We start from the raw sequence: 17,853 nt of genomic DNA, 5'->3' as shown, positions 1-17,853 counted from the left end.
TCATGTTCGGTCCTTTCCGTTATCGTGTAACGCCCTGTACACATCTGGAAACTCGGGAAAAACAACTTTCTCTTCAAGCCAATGAATTCCTTCTTCTTATGGCTATGTTGGCCCTATTTTCTGATGTTTTTTGGCCTCTTAGCAAGACGACCCCAAACCTACGGACCCTGTCCCAACACAGTATGGCTCTGACCAAAAATTACCCCCTCCCCTTTCAGCGATTAGAAAACCTATGACAACTGAAGAGAAGTAATATTTGAAGCTAGGTTTGATGATTAACCTCTTCTTTTTACTTTCAGATCGAGGACTGCGCCTTGCAAATATCCCATAACGGAACGTACCTGGACTTGGATTCCACCTTGGACGAGCAAAGGGAATACTTGGAGGGCTTCGAGGACAGGTAAAAAACAAAACAAACCCAAAACTCCTTGTAACGGTTTTCAATGGGGCACATTTCGGTTTTTTTTTGACAGTCAAGATTTGCTTTCAGTTTTTTTAAAACCTGGTACTAAATCATATTTGTGAATGATGGTTTGATTACTTTTGTAAGCACTGAATATTATGGAGTTGTGTATCATGATCATAAAATGTAAAAGAGACAGTTTACTGTTGCATTGTTTTTTTTTGCTAAGTGATTACTAAGTATGTGTCACTCGTTTTTGTACTGTTTTGAAGTAATCTTTAATTACGTTTGCCAGGCATTTATAGAAAAGGTATTGATAACAAGTTTCTGGTTGTTGTTATTGAAGGTGACATTTGTTTGTTTACGTTTTCAGTCGCAAGAACTCGATGATCCTCCGTACACAGCTTTCGGTCAGGGTGCATGCCTGCATAGGTGAGTGGACTATTGCCAAGTTGCTAATTCGCATCATCCCTGAGAATCTCCCTCCAATTTCAGGCCATAAATCACCTTTTTTCTTGGCATGCTCGGCCAGGTAATGCAGAACTTCTGTGTAAATAGGCCAACGGTAAGTGTCCTTGATGCAACATGGGGAGAGAGTGCACTTGAGTCGTTCTGGATGGCTCCAGCCCAGCGAGGGCCAGGCACAGACCCGGCATTTTGGCTCTGCTAAATATAACATGGCAGTCAGCTGGGCCATTTTGGACAACATGGCCCTCCCCGGTGCAGGGTCCCAAGCACTTCCTTTCCAGGGTTAGATGGAAAGGGATGTGTCATATAGAGCTTCCTGGATTGTCTTTCCACTTCGCTGATGTGGGCAAAGTCTGGTTGAGGTTGCCCTAGTCTTAGTGATGTTTTACGTACTTGGTTTGAAAACATTTTATAACTTGTAGGCCTGCACAGAAAATCTATATGGTCTTTCTGCATGGGGTCAATTTTATGGGATAAAACTCTTTTGGCACAGTGCCTTTGAAACAGCTGGTCTTTTTAAGGGCTGTATGGTTGTGTCATCTACATTGCATCTCATTAATTTTGCATAATGCCATGCCAGTTGTTGTTGATGTTAACACTTGCCGAGACCTTATTCTTGGATCCCCATATTTCACGTCCTTGGCTGTTGTTGTTTGCTGCCGGACCCCCTGTATGTTTAGTGCTCGTCGCTTGACCTTATATCTTCTCATCTGTTTGGCCAGTAACACAGTATCCCTATGGAGGGGGGTCTTCAAAGTGTGCCAATATTTGACCAAGGTGTGTGCTAAGGAGGTCTTCCCTCCTTGAGTCATACATATATATAAGCTCACTCTAAAGAGCTATTTCCAGAAAAGAATAGTGGGCCTGTATAAAAAGGATGAATGAGTGGGTGGATTAGTGGGTTAACCATCCTACCATTTTACTGTAGTACCAGTACAATGTTCTGGTGTATTACTGCCTAAATCCTGCATAGCATTGTCACAATGAATTTTCATGGGAAACCCGGACAATTCACCTTGCAGGAATTTTCTGAAACCCGTTGCTTGTTACTTTGTTAATGAATGAGTAACTCCCTGAAATAGTAGAGCACATAATTACAAGGCTGGGCAGTACTGTTGTCTAAACAAAATAGCCCCAGGCCCTTAGTTAGGATGCTGAGGCATCAGTTTTCAGGTTTTTAAGCACAAACTATGGGGTACCTGTCTGGAATCTTAATCATGGGGAAGTATACACCTGAGTGCGTTTTCAATAACACAATGGGTAGAGTATTTAATCCCACTATAAGGGCTGCCAAATGTTGACGGGATTTCAAACACTTGTTGTGATGATTAAAATGATTACGTGGTGTGGTCCTTCGTCGTGTCTGGAATGCCAATGCAGCGGTGTTTGCATGGCGGAGGCGTAGTGCTAATCGTGTAGCAGTTTTGTGATGTCCTGTTTTAATCTCTTCCCTGATGACACAGTGAAAGCGATGTGTCACTGATACTCCATCAACAGCATGCTCATCATAACTGATTTATTTATTCATCCAAACAAGACGATATTGATTTCCACTGTGGTTCACTATACGGTATACCAAGTGTACATAATAACAACTATGGTGTCTGTCTAGGTGAGAAAACCACTTTCTATATACATACAATTAGACAGTTTGCAAAACCATTTCATTAGAATAATTTGTACTTTTCACTGTAGACACTTTTCTGGGTGGGCCCAACATAATACCCAGTGCTTAGTTGCAAATAACAGTCAAAGTACACACGCGACAGTCAGTCTTCTGTGAGGTCCTTCTTTCTTTGTGTAACCTGTGCCAGCAAAAATGACACTGTTACAAAGACAGTAAGATATCTATCTGTCCTGATAGTCATCTAGGTTTTGTGTGCTGGGTGTTGGCGTGTTGTCTGCTTTTGTGTTACGTTGCTCTGTCCCTTACTCCCAGTTTCAGGCATGATGATGTTTACTTCATACATGTTACAAGTGTGCAAATGTGTCCCATCTCCGGGTGTGTTTGTGTACTGAACTTGGTTAATGGCCGCCTGATGGCCAATATTCCAGATGTCACAAATTGCGCCCGGGGAGCACATGCATTAGTTGGTATGTTAAGGGGGTTCTAAACATGCACATAGAGAACCAAACGTTCACAGCCTGCGGGTGAAAGGATTCTCCCAGCTATAATTGGAAGGAACCCCTGGATACAGAGCCAACACAGTCCCATTCAATGATCTGGGTTGTCTGTCCGTGTCCTATCCCATCAAAGAACAAGTGCTACATGTTGTAGGTCTTGTGTACTTTGCCGTGACCAGGCAGATTTGGAGGTCAAGCTCCATTTTTCACAACCAGGGGAATCCACAGTGGGATTGTTGGTAGTGCTTTTGTGGTGGTGTCCGCCCCAACACCGTCTTTCAGCAGGCTGGATTGTAAGCGTTGATGCATGTGTGTATGTGGTTCCTCACAGGTCTGCCCTTCATCATGTGCAACCCTGGTCAGGAAGACTTAACTAAATTTCCTCCCAGTGCTGGTGTCAAGTCTGTAACTCTGTTTATCCCTTATTTGCCTTCGGTTTGCAGCACAAGTTTGTGTATGCAGTGTGTAAGAAAGAAGGTTCTTTGTGTGTACTATACCAGCATTAGGTATCCAAATATTCCCAGTGATAGTATGACATTATGAAACATACAGCATGCAATTACAAGCCATGTTAGTTACATTGTGATAGACAGGCTGTACCGGTCAACCAACCCAATTCTTAAACACATCATCTAATCATCAATGTTCCAATAGATCCAACAGTCTCATTAGAAGCATTGCTGTAATGGTTTGGGATAAATGTCTGATTTCTAGTCTTAATCAAGAAGATGAGATTTATATAGATTCCATAAAACCTTTTCATCCGTTGCATTAATGTAACTGAGGTGATACCTTATCAAAACTAGAGCTGGCAAACCTTTACTTCTTGGTGGTTATATTGACCTGCGAAATGGTATTTTGTCCCTCCTCAAAAAAATGCTTGTATCATGACATAAGGCTTGAGTCAAAAGTCTTTTCCAATGTTCCCAGAGATATATCTATGAAAAGAATATCATGGATAAAAGGGAGATCCTTTGATGACACTGTAAATTCTGCAGGGTCAATATCACCAGGGTGTGAACAATGTATCCCAGCTGCATATGGCAACAGGTCTGTGTGTAGAGCTGTGTTGTCACAAATGTGCAAGCAGGGTCCCACTAATGGTCCTGCCCCAACACCAAGGGTCAGACGCACTGACCCCCAGTGTTTGTGGTAACCTGAGAGTGGGCATTTCTTTCACTTTTCCCTATTTATGAGCACCTAGGGTGGCTTCCGGTCAATTGTCCGCCTGACATCTAAGCCACTCCTGGGCTTACAGTGGTCACTCAGTGCTGTCTAGGTAGGCTGTAATCAGTGATACCTGAATACTTAATGTTACCAGTATCTGTGAAACACTGCCTATGATGTTACAGGTATTCTTAGTAATAGCACTCATGGATGAAACTTTGATATACAATGTACAACCTAGTTATAGATGAATAATTTCTGTGTCTGCCAGTCAGCCATAAGGTATTGGAACATTCCTAAGTTATTATTTTAGCCGAACCTTATGTTTTTCTCAGGTAATCATTTGATTTCTCTACTTGAAAGAAGCCACACTATATATACCAACTACTTTGACTTGAGGTTCATTTATAAATGAAGAAGACAAAGTTATATGTACCGGTTTCATTTTTCCAACAAGACTTATGTACCACTCAAAAATCAAGACCACATAGGAGATCATAGAAGAAAGTAGGTTACAGATGTTGTTGAAGAAAAGGCAGATTCCTCAGAGCCCCATTGTTGGTCAGTGGACCATTGGCATGGAGTGACCTTTAAAGGGGAGACTCCAGCTGTGAACACATCAGTATCAAACTTTGCAGTGCCTCTATCAACAAGCCTCTACTCCCAATGGCAACAACAAATCTTCAGGTCCCTCCTCCTGGCTTGAGGAGTGTCTTGGGATAGTCCAAGAAAACTTACGATCAGGTTGTGAGGTTAGGAAGAAGATAAGTTTCCTTCTACTGTTAGGTGAACCTGATAATACAGGTGGTAGTCAAGGAAACCTGTTAGAAGTGGGCAATCTTCCCCATGTACATTGTAAATATGGGTTTGGAGTAATCTCCAAGCAGATCCTACGGTGCCATAAGATAGTATCAAAGCTGGCCAAGGAGTGTAGCCGGCCAAGGGAGTCAAACGGGCACGGGAAGTTTGATACTATACATTATGCACCTTGGATCTGGTTTGAGATTAGGTTTGGAGGACATGTAAGGGTTTGTACATGCAAAGGTGATGTAATTCAATTAAAACAAAAGAGGGAATAAATGTACTGAGGCATTTATGAGATCTTGGAAGACTTCAATATCAATTAGGTACAATTGTCAAAGTTCCCTGTTTATGTTTACATCTACCTGTTGTAAGCATCATTGTGGGTCACTTGTTAGTGGTTATGCAGATTAAACCAGGAAAGAAGAAATAGCAGACAATAGAAGCCTTGTTGTACCTGGGTGCACACACAGGGTTTGGGGTCTGAAGAAGAATAGACTACAGGGAATGGATTTGTTATGGCTCCATGATATATATAGGTGCAACAAACCAAGAACATGAAGAGTTGTGTTGTAGATTTAGCTGAAACCCTCTTGAAGTTAAAGCTTACAGTTAACTAGTTCTTTTACTACATCATACAACATGTATCGGGATGGAACAATCCGAGGCTCTTCTGACATAGCTCTTGATACTTCACTTACACATAGTAGCATTCAGTTTGAAGGGATGGCATTTAAAATTAAAAGTTGATTTTCTTTTTCATTTCAAAGGCTTCCTACTCAGTGCAAACAGGTACTTGTATATGTTTCAGGCCAGATGTTTTGAGTTGTGTTATTACAGTAACTCTCCACTTGTAACATGAAACATTTTCTTACCCCTTTGCTATGCCCACTCACTTTCCTGTTCACAGTGGGGGTAACAGTTGGTCTTTTTTTATGCAGTCCATCATCTTAGCAGGTCTGTCAATAAAGACAATGGTCAAGCCCTTGCTAAAAGGAAACACAAACAAAGAAGTCCTCTTCCTTTACAAAAAGGTGTCAAACTGGTGGGTGTGGCAACAATTGTCACCTAGTTGTCAAGCCCTGCAAGAGCATGGCTTTCACTAGTTTCAATTCTTTTTGCATGTCGTTGCAGCAAAAACCCAGCACAAAAATGGTCTTATCATATAAGTGGAAAAGTGGCTGAAATCTAACTATAAACATGTTGAGAGGCCTGCTGAGTTGTTGACAGTCCTACCGAAACCAGATGGGTGGTAAGGCGCAAACACTGCACTCTATGGATACATCCCAGGATCCTTTATCAACAGGGCTTCTTTCCCTGGACTTTCCCAGTATAAACAGATTGAAGACGACGCTTCCATGGCTGAAATTTTCAGACCGTTTTTGGACGTCCAGGCCTACTTGTTGTCTCCCCTGTATGAGCCTGCTCTGTGTCTTGTAAAGACTGTGATTGATCTAATGGTACCTGCAGGCTGTAAAGTCTTGATGTTGAGCCAAGAAACATGAGATAAATTTATCCCAACCTGAACTTCAGTGAAGCAATCAAGGGAAAGTCCAGAGTTGTACCATCTACAAATTTCTTTACGTTGTATTTTTCAGTGACCTACTTGAGTTTCTCAGTCCATATGTACCTCTTTAACGCCTTCCTATATAAGGTATAAACAAGACGATCATTCTCGTATACTCTGGCATATCTAGATCACTCAGGGACTCTTCCAGGACTGTACAGTAGCTTGAGGAATTAATCCCCTTGTCCACTGCTGACAGTAGCTTCTCCACGGGGACTCTTCTAATCTGATCCATGATGGTAATCTACATGCTTATAGCTTCCAGCTGGGAATGGTTCCACCCCATTTTTTGCTAATCACTTTCACTGATAGAAGTGGTAATCTGCAGAAAATTGGACCAATTCTAAGTTCAGTGTGAACAGCTGGTGTTAAGAGCATTTCCAGGTTCCACAATTATTGGTTGTTATCGATCTGGTGGTGCAGTATGGGTGCTACCCGATGTGTGCATTGTGGCTAGAGACAACACCTTTGTTCAGGTGATAGCTATGCAATTTGTACACAAGTTGGTTGGGAACCTTTCCGTTTGTGTACTTACAGAATTCTTTTGGCCATGACGTCAACATGAAGGGGGAAGGGATTTTAGTTTGTTGGGCATGGCAGGTAAATAACTGCATGGTAGCTTAGCTGGGATTGAATTTTGAATCCTATAATCAAAACAGAGTCATCATTGATTGCAAATTCAAAGAAGAATACACTGCCCCATACCTTATACCTGTAACCAAGAAGAAGACAAAAAGGAAACTTTGAGTATTGTTGTTTATAATTTTTTGATACCAACGTGGAATGTTCAGTCATCTTTCAGTCAGTGAGTTTTCAGACAGATCTAAAGGCTAGAGATGGGTACAAATACGCTGACTGGAAACATTAAAGGACAAAAAAGGTCCAGGATAAAAATGTCCCTCAGTACATACCACACCACTTGCCCACTCATTAGACCACATGATTAATTGTGTGTGCTGAAGACTATTTTTGGTCCCCTGACCAGACTGAGTGGTGATACAATATAGGGTGGCGCCCACCACCCTGTCATACAGTTTGCATCCTGGCATCATGTAGTACCGTAGCCACTCCACATGTTTACTTCTAGTTAAACTTGCTAAATATAGAGTAATACACTGTGATTCTGCTAATGGCCTTGTTGAGTCAGATCCTAAAGAGGTATAGAATTGGCAGCATAGGTTTTGAATTTCTGTAAACCTTATTGGGTACTTGAAATGGCTATAAATATGATTTGTCACTATTGTCATAAATACAGGAACCTTTTTCCAACAACTTTGATGATGATTTTGTGTATTCTGAATGTTCATGTTAGGATCGTTACAGAAATGGTGTATTTTTGTTGACACGGTCAGAGTGGTGGGCTGGGGAGGAGGGCAGATGTGATTTTATTTATCAGCTTTATACCTGGAGTGCCACTGTGCAGTTTTATGCTCCATTACACCATAGGAATATACAGCATTTCAAAAATATACAAATTACAATATAACTCTTTGCACGTGAAAGCTCATCAGTTGTTAGACATAGGGAGAACACATTTGCTTCTGGATGGAAAGGATCATGATCATATAGAATGGTGGAGGTCAATTAAGCACAAGGGACACTGGTAACACATGACATGTTTGGGGATTGCAGTATGTAATCAAACTGGTTCATTGGAAATGATATGCCATATAACATGCTAATAGAATTAACTGATGGAATGGATATTGTACGGTATATGTACAAGATGATAAGTCTAAAGGGTGTTGAATATTTGTTATTTTCAGAATATGTCTTTGCCTTGAACTAGTATGTATGGATGAGTATCAAATGTACATGTCATAATTTCGGCTCCAGAAATATAAAAATGGATTGGGAAATAGTATATTGACCTTTGTCCTTACCCTCAGTCACAGCCATCTTTTTTATTTTTAGCATCCAGTATTTTGGAACCTTATTTTAGTAAAACTCTAGCTATGCAGCGGCATTATCCTTTTTTGTATAATCTGTGTTATTTAAGTATCAAAAATGCTCCATGTATGAGATTTTCCTGCAACCTTGTGTTTCAGCTTCCAATAAGCAATACATGATTATTACTGGACTGTGCATATGATTGTAAAACAAAAGCAAATTCCATTCCCATAATTTGGAAGGTTCCAATTGGTGGTCGTTAGAAAAGTGAGCAAATTTTTCGTTACTTCTTTTACAAAGCCTTTTCACCTATCAGGTTGTAGAGATTTGATGTATGAGCAAAAGGTCAAAGTTGACAGGATGAAGTTCCCAGGGTCCATTATGTCCTCTATCTTTATCCCAGCATAACTCCTGCCATGTGCTGTATGGTCAGTCTGTGACTGGCAGTCAGAAAGGTCTATAGTGGGATTTTCCATCTCTCTGCTGCCTAGATCCATGGACAATCCAGGGACTATATGCTCTTTTCTGTAAGATATAGGCAGCCTGTTTGGATTCCCTGTAATTTGTAGCGAAAGCCGTCTTCTTCACGTACTTTGAAGCAAGGCAATGTGACCAAATTTTGCATAGTTACCTTCCTTAATTTTAGCTTAATACTAAGTGTCGTCAGAATCTGCATAAATTATTGATGGAATCCCCCTAGAAGACCCTCTGTAAAAATGTAGAAAACTTGTGACAGAATCAGTACAGATCTACTATTGTACTAATGGCTTTCTAATGTATGTCTTTTGATTTGTGTTTTAGCCACATTTGTAGCTAATTTGTAAGAAATTTGTGTCATTGAAACGAAATTGTACAGTAACTAATAGAGGAGTATAGAGCTGTGTTTAGTTGATGATAAACCTATTCCTTCTGAGTAGGCATTATGTAAGTACAAAACAAGATACTTTGACATTTGACTAAATTGGAGATATTGTGGTCCAGGACTTAACGCCCCATTGGCACCTTATTACCTGCTGTGACTGCTACTTAAGAAGATTGCAGAGTAAGTGAAAAGTTTGTAAAGGCAAAGATTCACCATTGGTGGTCTGTCTGCACTGGACGTCAGCCAGACTGCGAGTCTCGAACTTCGTAACATCCGAATGTCGTGTTTGTGATTCTGTGTCGTAACTCCTGAACTGTGGAACAGGAAGCACCTTGGCCTGACCAGGGGCAGAATATCCCAGCCCAAATTGTACAAACTTGGAGTCCCCCCAACACAAACACTTCCCGTCTACAATGGCTGAATGGCTAGGTGAGCTGGCTCGTGCCAATGAATACATTACGCCCCTTTGCAAAGTGCTAGCAGGGTACTGTGTCTCTGACTTCTGAAAAGCAAGAATCAGCCTTGTAGCAACAATAGTATTAATGACAGGTTCATTTCACTGTAGATTATCTCCCTTCCCCACTTCAAACATGCTATTGTTGATTGTGTTCGGGGCTGTTTTTCAACGGCAAAGCATTCACTGTGTCTGTCTTCCTTTTGTAATGGTTGGTTTTTATCCTTTAATGATTATACATTCATAGTCATAGTATTCATAGTATTCATAGTATACATATTCATAGTCATTGTATGACTCATACAATCATGGCTGCATGTTTTGAAGGTCAAAGGTCAGTGTCACTGACACCTAGTTTTTGGTATGAACAGATCCAACGTTTTGATATCTAGAGTTGTTGACTGGCATTTAGATAAGAAAACTGTACTACAAGCTGAAAAAACAGGCTGGAGAGAATGCCACAACATGGTTGGTTATTGAGACCCATTTCTTCCCACCTCTTACCTGTTGAACCCACAACAGAAAGACTGGGGAGGAATCACACGCGACAGGTGTGGCGAGGTGTGTCGGGTTCGTTTACCCAACAGTTCGCCAGACAAGTGTAAATTGACCTGGTGGCATTTTCGCCCCACGTTGTCCTCTCCACATTCCTGTCCATATTTTGGAGATACATGGTCTGATGCGAATGAGATGAAAACCGTTTTTGCTTGCACAACATTTGCATGTCTAACCTTCTCCCTTCTGCCCAACCTTTTTCCAACTACAAACATGATGCCAAAATACTGCCTTAGCAAGAAAAAGTTTAACTTTTTTGGTATACTGCCATATGTTACTGATCTTCAGCATTCAGGTTGTTGACTTGGACATTGTATGCTAAGAATTTTGGCACATCTCATCGGAGTTCCCCCTAAAGTATCACATACAAACATATGGGAGTATATACATGTAGTATGTCTTGTTATGTTACGAGATGAAATTTTCTGTTTGTCTGTAAGTGGATTTGAGTGCAGTTACGCCCATGTAATTTTGTAGCTCGTATATTTAACCACAGGAGGCTTGTCCCTTCCCAGGCACTCCCTGCCAGGCACCCAATGTGGTTTCCACTTGTTGCACACTTGAAAGCCTGGATCTTAAATGTCAAAAGGGAAAGGGTCAACGTTTTGTGTAGAGGAGTCATAACAACAAGGTAGCCAGAAGGTTATTGTCTCTTTAGACATGCCGGGAGATCGGGAATTCCAGCCAGGGTGCTGTGCACTTGGCAGCGACCCTTCAAAGGAGGGGGGTGTCGGTATTAAATCTTGGAGTTGAACTTAAAAGTCTTCTTAGACATCAGAGAAGAAATTGTCTCTTGTGAAGTTGTCTGCGACCTTGTAGTGGAGGAGTGGTGGAAAGTGTTAAATCTTTCAGCTCTGTTCATTGTGTTATATTTGTTTAAGAACTTTGCCCAACGGTCCAGTTAAATTCACACACAGTAAGGAAAATGGAACCATTTAGGTGTATTTATGCACCTGTCGTAGCATGTGGCAACTTGTACCCTGACTGAGTAATAGAATTAGAACTGACACTGGTTTAACACCTGGTTTCCGGATTCCAAAAGGAAACAATATACCATCCATTTTGAATGGAGGTATGATTAGAAAAGAGACAAGAATTTTTTAAGAAAGAAAATGCCCATACACAGCTAGTCACAAACAGAAAAGGGTACAGAATTAAGTCCATTCAAGTCCCTCTGCTGTAGGTCCATGATATTAGAGGTAGTGGCTGACTTGAAGGTCAGTTGTTTAAAGTATTCTGATAAGACCACAGAATCTGGGGGGGTGTCCTGCCATTCTGGTCCTAATAAATGCTAACAGGTCTTTGGGGTCATGAGGTTAATTCCCTACCATGAAATTAGATGTGACAGAGAGGACGCTAGGAATTATGCCAGTTTTAATGTGAACCCACTTTTCTCTGGCAGCAGAAATGTTGAATTTCCATGTTTTGTCTGGCTTTCTGAAAGTTGACTTAGAGAGTACATCAAGGTCTTTCTTTTTCCTTGAAAATTTAGGATATGTTCAGGAATTTTCAGTACTTCTTAGAAGGGAAAAAGTGATATGGAGCAAGTGCAGTTAGAGTTGCAGAGTGCCAAGTAACCAAAACCTTGCCAGGAATGTTTAGGCTTCAGGTTTCTGTCAACTTAGCAAGTCTTGCTAAGAGATAGCATTCAGTTGAGATGCCCTTTCCCTATCATCCTTTCAGGGAGCTTAAGCTCTACTGTACTTGGACTTACTGGCCTTGAAAGATGGTCACTTGTGATAGTGGGTACTTGGAGAAGTAACCTTGAAGGAAGCTAAAGTTAGACCCAGCTTCAAACGGTTTGAAATTCCTGAGTAATCAATTATAGTGGTTGGCAAGTGCATGTATTACCCACATGTGGGAGGTGAGCTTAGCTTATGAGGTTTTCTAAATGGAGAGCCACCAGGTAAAGTTTTACATATGTATTTGGAGAAATGGAAACAGCTAGACCCATAGTTTTGAAGTATAACACATTACAAGGACACAACATACTGTCTTTATTCAGCCCAGCTGAGAGCTAACCAGTCAAAAGGTACATTATCCCGAGCTCCCCTTAGGGACATTGATCCCTCTGAAGTGTTTTATCTTTAAGGCTCATACCTGTGCCTACTGGACTATATCTCCTGAGTTTTGGTTAAGGTTGGTCCTAATGGGTTCTAAATCAGTGGTAATCCTTGTGGGCAGACAGAGGCTCTGGACCACCACTCCCTGCCAATGTCATTCATTGTGCAGAGGACAAAGGGAACTGGCCCCGACCTGTAGGAAAGTTGTACATCCTTTTCTCCACAAGACAATTTTTAACTTGTGCAGATCTAGAGAAAAGTAATAGTTAACAATACAACTCTTTATTTTTCACTCTTGTTAAATCTCTCCTAGCATTTGGACAGGACTACCAAAGAGTTTATGTCATTCTCGCATGTCAGTAAGCAAGTTGCATGTAATGTCACTGATTTGCTGAATCATCAATGAAGGAGATCTGGTTGTCACACGTTCTCTCTCCTGACAACTTTTGACTCGAAGCCAAATTGGAACTCAAGGATATTTTGCTTCCTTCAAGGCTTCTTCACCTTAAGAAGAAGGATCAAGAAAGAAATCTCCTATGTGGAGAAGGCCAGTTAACAGAAGAGTCCGCAGTGATGGACATGTATAGGGACTCCACACAGACACAGGATTAAGAGGGATTAAAGATCAAAGCCTTGTTGTATAGCAGTGGATTAAACCAGCTGATGGACCAGGGATATCCAAGGCTGACAGGGCAAGCCATCTTCGCCTTTCTGTGAACTCTGGGTTCAGTATGGAAAAGTGACCCAGGTTCCCTTCATGTATGGGTGTCAAATTGGTTTGGTAATGTGCCCTTGGCCTAGAATTTGTAAGCTCCTACTGGAGTTGTGCCCTGCAATGTATCCAAAATGGCAAAGTTATGCAACTGTTTGTATATATATGTCTGTGTATGAAATATTCCTGATTCTATTCGTGGACAGGAAAGGCAGGTTCTGGCTACGTTGATAAGACTTCTTATGGTTTCTGTTGGAATCATGGTTTCCTAAAATAGCAGAGTTATGCAACAGTTTATGTCTGTGTGTCTACGTTTGAGATATTCCTGATTCCAAGTCTGGATTTGACCTTCACATAATTGTTCAGTCATACCATTCATCACATCTGATGGTGACGTAAAGCCGGTGGCCAGGTGTATGAACGCAAGTGTAAGTGTCAAGCGTCAAACGTCTGTATGTAAAAGAACCCAATACACTTATCGAGAAGAGCCGATATGCTTGGCCAAAGGCTTGAGCTATAGCGAAGCCGCATTGCACTAGAGGCTAACAATGAAAGCGTCTTGCTTCAGCCTCAGTCTGAAGTTTGACCGCTTTACCGTTACCTTTATGTGACTTCTACATGTATTCATGAGGAAAGCTTATCTGTTCATGTCTGGGCTAACCTAATAAGAGAAGAAGCACTTCTCGGAATGAAAGGCTTGACCTCGCCATGACCTAGTAACTAGTGGTAGTAAACAAACCAAAACGGGTAGACTGTCACTAACTTTCATATGGGGTGGGAGTGACTCCAACTTCCACATGTCTGTTACCTGAGGGCTGGGAAACAAAAGAGACAGGTGTGGGCAGGTGATTCACCTGGCAGCCAGGTGTTTCCTGGAGGACTTTTTTAGGGTTAGGAGAAAGTTCAGATGTAGGGTTATGGACTTGCATGGCAGTAGTTTTATTGAAAGCTGCCAGGGGGTATTGAAAGAGCTGTAGCTGCCCTATTACCAGAGTTAATAGATTGAGAAAGGAATCATTCTTCTTCAGACTATTCAAAAGTGCTGTGAGTGGTAACAAAGTATATTGCCTTTTTTTTTTTTTATTGGTTTGTTTTTCTAATGTGAAAACCAATGCTGCATTGCATGGTCAAATGTGCTGCATCATACTACAGAGTGACATCTTTCATTGCAGCCCTGGTCATGTAAACTCCATGACAGTTACATCCTGATATCCTTATCACTCAGTGAGCTCTTCCGTTTGAGCATCAGACCACATGATTAGGGTCTGTCATGATTCCAAGGAACTCTCCTGTAATGTTTGGAAGGGAAACATCAAACAAAAGATCCAGGGAGAAGGATCAGTCGGCTCAACAAACAACCACTTGACGTAGAACCGCCTCTGGGCAGAAAAAAGAGTGTCCTTGATGTACAGTTGCTGACTCAATCTTTGAGGTTGATCCTAGACCTGCCTGTGGGCTAGAACTGGAAACTGCGTGTGGGCTAGTACTTGCAGTCCAACTTCCTGTGGTGTGTCACATCGTGTACTGTTGTCTGGAAAATGTAGGTTTGCCTGAACTGTGAATGTCAGTATATTACAGCAGACTTATCTGGTGGATCCATCAACAAGCTGGAAATTTGTTCCACACTTAAGGGACAAAGGGAAGTTGGTAAACAGTAGAAGATGATAAGTGGAAAGAGGGTAAACAGAACTAAGAGGGATAAGTTTATAGACGGTAGAAGTTTTCATTTTTGCGTATTCTTGGAATTGAAGTTTAAAGAGACTGACACAAAAGTGTGTACCTTCGAGAGGGTAGGGGATGTTGAATTATGCTTGTACTGATTTGTAATATACCATATGTTGGCTTGGTTGTTTTCCATCTGGAGTGGTTTTTGCTTTGAACTTGGCTTACATAACATCAAAGTCAAAGCCACTTGTGAGGCTGGCTAGAGGAGGGTGGTGTGTTCTTCCTCTTACCCAGCTATTGACATCCTGCATGGCTTTATTCTACTTCCTGTGGGCAGTGTTAAGGTTGACGTTTTGGAAGCCGCGTGAGACGCCAGGATTCCGAAATCTCCTAGTAAATCCTGGGAATGCCACAATGATAGCACAAAGCTTCCGCAGGCCATGCCGTAAGAAGTTTACTACTATTGTGTGGTGCCTTAGATCAAACAAATAACGCTGCCAGAAATTCTTGTGTTCCGGAGGAATTTCTCGAGAATCTTTTTTGCAGTTAGGAGGTCAGAAGTATTAGCAAAAGCTTCACGATTGACAATCATGCCTTCTGGTTTTTGCTGTTTGTAGTTTTGGAGCTTGGCTTTGGTATTGAAGTACAAAAGGAGATGTAGAACAGATGGTATTTGCTCATGGAGAAGTTGGGCTTATGTCAAAGAAACAACAGTAACAAGGATATATAATGTACGACATTGAGAGGCCACAGGATCAATTCATGGCATCCTTGACTAGGTCCTTTACATGACTTTTGTCACTCCACTCAGGTGTTAAATTTGGTACCTGACTTCATTTGGGGAGGTAAAACAAAAGGCAGAGGAAGGACTGGGATGGCCTCTGTCTTCCAGTACTGTGCCCTAGACACAGTGGATACACTGCCCTTAGTAGGCCTTACTACATTTACCTTCTACCTATCCTCCTACATTGTGTGGATGCGCTACACTTTCCTCAGTCCCCCACACATGTAGTTTTTCCATGATGAGTACACTTGACATTACCTGAGTCGATCCACCTGTCGCACCAGTTATCAAGGGATGACATCCCAGGACAAAACTTGGAAGACAGCCATTCCAAAAATACATGCGCCTTGGCAGGAAAGATTATCCTTACATAAACTGTTATGGTGACCCTTTCCAATTACAGTATCATTACAAATGCATTTGATTTCCTTCTGGATAATCCTGTTGCCATAGCAATTCAATGGTATGCCAATTCAATTTCTAGCATTAACCTAGTAGCTAGAATATGTGTGTACATCTTTGGCTTTAGGATAAATATACTTCAACAAGGTTTATTGGCCCTTTTTCAAGTGTCAAAGTTACATTTTGTTTTCATAAAATATGTTGATATAAACTCAACTGTTCCATGTTTTTTCCAATTTTCCCAGAGGTAGGCTCAGACTCTGTCAAACAAAATTACCACTGCATCCATATTCATTTTCAAGATTACTTATCGTGAAAAATGCTGGCCCCTTTGTGGATTAACAATAACAAACCATCAATTAAAGTCTCCAAGGTTGAAATTTGTTAGCGTGGCAGAGGTTAAGTAGAAAAACAGATCCCCCATTGTTCTGTCCCCATCACAACACCGTGGTATGAAGGTACGTTAACCTTTGATGCCAAATACTTGCCATTCCTCTCATGACTCTGAGTATGTATACAGTGTTAGAAAACCTGGAGGAGTGGGCAAAAGTTTTCTTTGCGAATTCCTGGTCGTTACAGCACCCCGCGGGGTTTAGCCATGCATGCGTAGACGCTAAGGCAAAGTTTGCGGTCGCAGGAATGCCGCTGACGTCACTTGTTAAGGGTTAGTTAGAGAGCAGGGGAAACTGGCGGGGAAGCTTCTTAAGAGAGTTTTCGATGTAGAGAATGTTTTCTAGTTGACTTCACAAATTTGCCGATGTCACTTGCTTCCTGTTATTTTCATCAAAAGTATCAAAGGCAATCAAAACCTGAGAGGTATCATTGAAAGTAAACCCAAACCTGTCAGTTTGTAAATATTTGGCCAGAAAGGGAAAGTTGCTATGACTAATGGGGGTCTGGCATCACTCTTAGGTACTGTGTGCCTTTTCTTATCCGACTTTAATACTTCTTTGCTGAAAGACATTCCACAAATACATCACCTTTTGCCCGCAGTGACAGCAAAAACCTGTCTTCCTCCTGTGATACACATCTCTTCTGGGTTAAATGCTCTCCTTTGCTCCGGAAGAAATTACTATTTACAAACAGTCCCTCAAGTTCGGAAAAGGACAAATGACAGTATATGGCAGACTACTGTACAATGTATGTCACAATGATTGAAGAAAGCTATACACGTCTAAATCTTTACAGTATGTGTTCTTCCTGCATGTAGGTGACTTAAACGCTGCTGTCCATTGTGTCTTCAGTAGTTTCCTATTGCTTCTTCCGAGGGATTGCAGCTTGGAATGTCTGACATACCTTCAAGTGTTTTTCCCAGCACCATTGAGGAGGATAGTCTTGCTGTGACCTATGAGCTGTACGGTACAAGTACAAAGGATCACAGTATCCTTGACGGCAAAAATGTGGCTGAAACTGGGACATACACAGAAGACATTGTGGGACTGAGATGTTGAAGATTCTTTGCTCATTCTTAGCACAGGTGTTCTTATATGCGCATAGTCATACCGGCCTAGTTTTCAGCCATCTAAATACTTAGTCTGTCTTGTTCCCACAACAGTACACCAAAAAGATGAATCGGATATGTGAACTATCTATTACAGCCTATTCTCTTGTCTGTATGTCTTATTGTGTCTTGAGTGCTAAGTAAGCAAGGTGACTTCTTCTTTATTGTTGTGGGTTTGTCTGGGTTTCAAGTGCTATTTACAAACCTAGTTTACGGGTTTGTCTGGGTTTCAAGTGCTATTTACTACAAACCTAGTTTACCTGTGCTATTTACAAACCTAGTTTATCCATACAACCAGCACGCCCGGATGATGAGTTTACCTGTAAGGAAAAATTAAACCTTTATCAACATAAATGTATAATTCTATCGTCAGTCTAACAGATTTTAAGCACTTCAGATAACAATTAAAAGAACATATAAGGCTTGATGTACCAG

The 17,853-nt window shown here is 41.3% G+C and overlaps 1 protein-coding gene across 41 annotated transcripts in view; it reads left to right on the top strand.

Moving 5' to 3' along the window:
* LOC118418691 (FH1/FH2 domain-containing protein 3-like) overlaps positions 1–17,853 on the top strand; it is an 82,644-nt gene that overhangs the window by 19,943 nt on the left and 44,848 nt on the right. For all 41 annotated transcript variants that reach the window (XM_035824688.1, XM_035824723.1, XM_035824687.1 and 38 more), the window contains exons 2-3: positions 300–400; positions 777–835. In XM_035824688.1, coding sequence (XP_035680581.1) covers positions 300–400; positions 777–835 — 160 coding nt within the window. The remainder of the gene's footprint in view (positions 1–299; positions 401–776; positions 836–17,853) is intronic.

The sequence above is a fragment of the Branchiostoma floridae genome, chromosome 6, assembly GCF_000003815.2.
Source record: "Branchiostoma floridae strain S238N-H82 chromosome 6, Bfl_VNyyK, whole genome shotgun sequence".
NCBI lineage: Eukaryota > Metazoa > Chordata > Leptocardii > Amphioxiformes > Branchiostomatidae > Branchiostoma > Branchiostoma floridae.
Note: the sequence above shows the minus strand (reverse complement) of the source record. Positions and strands in the feature narration are given on the sequence as shown.